Genomic DNA, 6,098 nt, shown 5'->3' on the forward strand with positions numbered 1-6,098 from the left:
ACGGGGATTTTTTCGAATTTGATCCAGACATTGAGAGAACGTTTCACCATAGAAGGAGGGCTCAGAGAGCATTTCAACCTCTACTCTCTTCCAACATGGAGTTACCTGCTCCCAATATTCCGGAAGCACCACGTTTGGAAAACCAACCGCCAATTTTTGGGCWAATACCACCTTTTCCGAATTTTCATCAAGGAAACCCACATCATGAGAATGAGAATAATTTGGACACTGAGTCAGACCCGACTGAGCAACAAAGGGCACAAACTCCAAATATCATTAATCTGGCAAATTCAAAAAATGGACRGATCATGGATTATGCTATCCCAGACTTTGAGCAATTAAATTCTGGGATAGTTAGACCACACATGACCGCTCTCCATTTCGAGCTAAAACCGATAATGTTTCATATGTTACAGACTAATGGTCAATTTACTGGACTGCCCTCAGAAGACCCCCATTCTCATCTAAAGTCTTTTATGGAAATCACAGATGCCTTCCTGATCCCAGGAGTGTCAAATGACGCTCTCAGACTTACCTTATTTCCATTTTCATTACGGGATCAGACAAAAGCATAGTTTAACTCTTTAACACCAGGATCTGTGCCGTCATGGGGTAACATGGCGGAGAAATGTTTGCGAAAATATTTCCCACCGACAAGGAACGCCAAATCCATAAACGAAATCTGTCTTTTTAAACAACTGGATGTTGAAGCTGTTCCTGATGCGTGGGATAGGTTTAAAGAGCTGTTGAGGAAATGCCCACACCATGGCATTCTGTACTGTATTCAACTTGAGACGTTTTACAATGGGTTAAGTCCCATGGAAAAACAAATGCTCAACGCGACTGCAGGCGGAGCCTTTACAGCCAGTACCTATAATGAGGGATATGAGATGCTAGAAAAGATATCAGCAAACAATGGACATTCGGCTGACCCACGTGCCCAGACACAGAAAAAGACTGCTGGAATACATGAGGTGGATGCATACACTGCATTAACAGCTCAGCTTACCTCCATGACCAATTTATTGAAAAATTTAACTTCTGGTCAGGGTGTACAGCAAGCTGCTAACACATCTGTTCCAACAGTCCTATATGTGCAATGTGTGTGCTGTGGTGGGGATCATTCATATGAATATTGTTCTCACAATTCTGAATCAGTAAATTATGTTCAAAATAGATCGAATCCCTACTCTAACTCATACAATGCCAGTTGGAGACAGCACCCGAACTTTTCATGGACCAGTCCCAGCGTTAATCCACCAGTCCATAAGCAGCAAGGAACTTCTAATTTCCAACCACAGCATCATGCAAACAGTTCTAACTCTCAGAACCACCAGCAAAGTTTTCAAAATTCTCAGCCACATTTTCAGAACAAACCTCCTCCACAGGAAGAATCATCATCTTCTTTGGAAGCTATGATTAAAGGGCTTTTAGCACAGGCTCAAGCCCAAAATCAAGCTTTGATTAATCAACAGAGTGCTACCATCAGGAATTTAGAGACTCAAGTCAGTCAACTTGCACTTAACCAGAATAGTCGAGCCCATGGAACCTTGCCCAGTAATACAGAAGTCCCTAGAGACCTAGGAAAGGAGCATGTGAAAGTAGTAACTCTTAGGAGTGGAAAGGAATTGAYAGAAAAAGTGCAGAAAGATAATACACCAAGACTGTCAGAACCTAGTGATCTAATGTCGGTCCCTCTCAAAGAAGGACCAGTCCCACTCTTAGAAAAGCAAACATCTGAGACCACTACTCTAGTTCCCCCTAGATCAGATTTTCCTTTACTTTTTCCAGAGGAGACTCTGAAGAAGTCAGAAGGGACTGAGGTTGTAGAGACACCTAAGCTTGATAATAAGATTCCACTAGAACCACTCAAGACCACCATAAAGACTTAGGGCATTCAACACCCATCTTGCTCAACACCTCCAAGCAAAAATGTGATAAAACCAATCCCTCCTTATGTTCCTTACCCCCAAAGGTTGAGGAATCAGAAAGAGGAATTGCATTTTAAAAAGTTCTTGGATGTGTTTAAAGAATTGCACATCAACATACCCCTTGTTGAAGCAATTGAGCAAATGCCTAGTTATGCTAAGTTTCTGAAGGATATCTTAAGCAAGAAGAAGAAGTTGACTGAGTATGAGACAGTAGCCCTAACTGAARGATGTAGTGCACTTTTGACCAATAGCATACCCCCTAAGCTAAAAGATCTAGGCAGTTTTACCATTCCTTGTTCCATAGGAGGGAAGGAGATAGGGAAAGCCTTATGTGACTTAGGAGCTAGTATTAACCTCATGCCTTTGTCTGTCTTTAACACCTTGGGCATAGGAGAGGCTACACCCACCACCATCACACTCCAATTGGCCAACAAGTCCATAGCATATCCTAAGGGGAAAATTGAAGATGTTTTGGTGCAAGTTGACAAGTTCATATTTTCGGCAGACTTTATCATACTAGATTTTGAGGCCGATAAGGACATTCCGATTATTTTAGGAAGACCTTTCTTAGCCACCGAAAGAACCCTGATTGATGTCCAGAAAGGTGAGTTAACCATGAGAGTCCAGGACCAAAAAGTCACCTTTAATGTCTTCAACTCTCTAAAGTACCCTGATTACTTGGAAGAGTGTTCAAGAATAACTAAGATAGAGGAAATATGTTTGGAAGAAGAAATTCAGAGAAACCTTAAGTTGGAACGAGAGTATGATGAGGATTTAGAAGAGGAAAGTATTGAGGAGATAGAGGAGATAGGAAGTGATGTTGTCCCATTAGATGTTGCAGCATTTGAGCTGCTTGATAATAATGAGCAAAAAGACTTCACCCCGTCCGTAGAATCACCACCTGAGTTGGAGTTGAAGCAGTTCCCATCCCACTTGAAATATGCTTTTCTAGGAGAAGAAGGCAAATTGCCTGTCATTATCTCATCTACCCTAGAATTGCATCAAGAAAAGAAACTTGTGGATATGCTGAAATTGCATAAAAAGGCTTTAGGATGGACCATTGCTGACCTGAAAGGGATTAGTTCCTCTATTTGTCAACACAAGATCATTTTAGAGGATAAAAACTTCATGTGCATAGAACCTCAGAGAAGGCTGAACCCTGTCATGAAAGAGGTAGTCAAGAAAGAGATTTTGAAATGGTTAGATGTTGGAGTTATCTATCTGATAGCCAGTAGTTCTTGGGTTAGTCCGGTCCAGTGTGTTCCCAAGAAGGGAGGGTTTACGGTTGTCACAAATGACAAAAATGAACTTATCCCCACCAGAGTTGTTTCAGGTTGGAGAATATGCATGGACTATAGGAGACTAAACAAGGCTACCAAAAAAGACCATTTTCCACTACCTTTCATTGACCAAATGTTAGACAGATTAGCCGGAAAGGAATACTATTGTTTTTTAGATGGATATTCAGGGTACAATCAAATAGCTATTTCTCCCGAGGACCAGGAAAAGACTACCTTTACATGTTCTTATGGCACCTTTGCTTTTAGAAGAATGCCATTTGGACTATGTAATGCTCCTKCCACCTTTCAAAGATGTATGATGTCCAGATTTTCTGATATGCTTGAAAAATCCATTGAAATATTTATGGATGACTTTTCTGTATATGGCTCATCATTTGACAATTGTTTAAATAATTTGAAAAARAGCTTAGAAAGGTGTGRRGARACAGACTTGGTTCTTAATTRGGAGAAATGTCACTTCATGGTCAAAGAAGRTATTGTTCTTGGSCACTTGATTTCMAAAAGAGGGGTTGAGRTAGATAAGGCAAARCTTGAGGTAATTGAAAAACTACCCGAACCTACCACGGTTAAGGGAATCAGAAGCTTTTTGGGTCATGCCGGATTTTATAGAAGGTTTATCAAAGATTTTTCAAAAATTTCAAAACCTCTTTGTTTACTCCTCCAACATGACCAAAAATTCAACTTTAATGATGAATGCAGAAATGCATTCAAAACTTTGAAAAAAGCTTTGGTTACCGCACCAGTGGTAATTGCCCCTAACTGGAACAAACCTTTTGAGATCATGTGTGACGCTAGTGATTGGGCGGTAGGTGCTGTGTTAGGGCAAAGAAAGGAGAAGGTGTTTCATTCAATCTACTACGCAAGTAAGATTTTGAATGAGGCACAAATCAATTACACCACAACTGAGAAAGAATTATTGGCTATAGTTTTTGCTTTTGAGAGATTTAGGTCGTATTTGATGGGAACAAAGGTAATTGTGCATACTGATCATGCAACCATCAAGAATCTGATCTCAAAGAAAGATGCAAAACCTAGGTTAATAAGATGGGTGCTTTTGTTGCAAGAATTTAACTTAGAGATACATGATCGGAAGGGAATAGAGAATCAAGTGGCAGACCATTTGTCTAGGTTGGAAGAACCTGAGAGGGAAGGAGTGGACATTAATGATAATTTTCCAGATGAGAGAATCCTCATGATAAACCAATCTAAGACACCATGGTTTGCTGATTTAGCTAATTTATTGGCCTGTGGAATAAAACCCACACAGATTACACATGTCACATGTTAAAGAAATTTTTTCATGACGCTAAATCTTATTTGTGGGATCACCCATTTTTGTTTAGACTTGGTGCAGATCAGATTCTGAGAAGATGTGTACCTGAATCTGAGGTGGCAGCAATCCTGCATCATTGCCATCATGCACCATATGGAGGACATTTTGGAGGTCAAAGGACTGCAACCAAGGTCCTACAGTCAGGTTTCTATTGGCCTACACTTTTTAAGGATTCCCACAATTTTGCACAGAGATGCAATGAGTGTCAAAGAAGTGGCTCCACTTCCAAGAGAAATGAAATGCCATTAAATGGGATATTAGAAGTTGAGTTATTTGACGTTCGGGGAATAGACTTTATGGGTCCTTTCCCCCCATCAAATAAGTGCCAGTACATTCTTGTGGCTGTTGATTATGTATCCAAGTGGGTAGAAGCCATGGCATGTGTGTCAAATGACGCAAAAATTATGGTTAAGTTCCTTTAAAAACAAATTTTCACACGGTTCAGTACCCCAAGGGCACTAATCAGTGACGAGGGTACCCACTTTGTAAACAATTTGTTGAAGGGAATTTTTGAAAAATATAATATTAAGCACATAATTCCCACAACTTATCATCCACAAACAAATGGTTTAGCTAAGCTCTCTAATAGGGAAATAAAAGACATTTTGGAAAAAAATGTAAAACCCAATAGAAAGGATTGGGCATTTAAATTAGATGACGCTTTATGGGCATACATAACTGCTTTTAAAACACCAATAGGTATGTCCCCATACAAGCTAGTCTATGGAAAAGCCTGCCATCTGCCCTTAGAGCTTGAGCACAAAGCATACTGGGCTATCAAAGAGCTCAATATGTCTTTGAAAGATGYTGGAAAGAAAAGGATGTTACAACTCTGTGAGCTGGATGAACATAGATTGTTGTCTTATGAGAATGCCAAACTTTATAAAGAAAAGACAAAGAAATGGCATGATAATAGAATCCAACACAGAGATTTGAGAGAAGGCCAGCATGTGCTGTTATTTAATTCTAGAYTGAAGTTATTCCCTGGAAAACTTAAGTCTAGATGGTYTGGGCCTTTTCTTATTTCTAAAGTTTATCCTTATGGAGCAGTGGATTTGGTAAACCCGAAAGATAATTCTATTTTCAAGGTTAATGGCCAAAGGGTAAAAGTGTACCATGATCCGGCAACAGTCTCAGAACATCACTCTGAGAGCTGTGCTGCCCCTTGTTGAAATCTCAAAGATACCCCTTGGACTTCTTAAAAGTCCACCTTTGTTTGTAAATAAATTTCAGTTTCATAGGTTGTTTGTGTTTTAAAGTTTTCATGATTTGGTGTGTTTTTATAAAAGTTTGGTAAACATCTCATAATGTTGCAGCATCCTAGGCCTGCAGCCTTGTGTGAAGTGGAAAAAGTGGGTTGAGCTTTTATTGTTAAAACTTTTCTTGAAAAAGAAATTGTTTTTGGGAGGATGAGAGAAAAATATTGCTGATTTTTGAAAAAGAAAGAAAGGAGGAAGGATTAGTTAGGGTTAAGAAAATATTTAAAATCTTAGGAAAGTATATGGTAGTACATGAAGGTACATGGTACCTTGC

At 39.5% G+C, this 6,098-nt stretch overlaps 1 protein-coding gene and 1 non-coding gene across 2 annotated transcripts; one reads left to right on the forward strand and one right to left on the reverse strand.

Moving 5' to 3' along the window:
- Positions 1-665: 665 nt before the first annotated feature.
- LOC112501344 lies at positions 666-772 on the reverse strand. Its single transcript, XR_003067476.1, has one exon. It is a non-coding gene; the product is annotated as a small nucleolar RNA R71 (small nucleolar RNA).
- Positions 773-5,266: 4,494 nt separating this feature from the next.
- LOC112499880 lies at positions 5,267-5,737 on the forward strand. Its single transcript, XM_025103152.1, has one exon. The coding sequence runs from the start codon at positions 5,267-5,269 to the stop codon at positions 5,735-5,737; it is 471 nt and encodes a 156-aa protein (XP_024958920.1).
- Positions 5,738-6,098: the final 361 nt, after the last annotated feature.

This window comes from Cynara cardunculus, assembly GCF_001531365.2.
Source record: "Cynara cardunculus var. scolymus isolate 2C chromosome LG 17, CcrdV1, whole genome shotgun sequence".
NCBI lineage: Eukaryota > Viridiplantae > Streptophyta > Magnoliopsida > Asterales > Asteraceae > Cynara > Cynara cardunculus.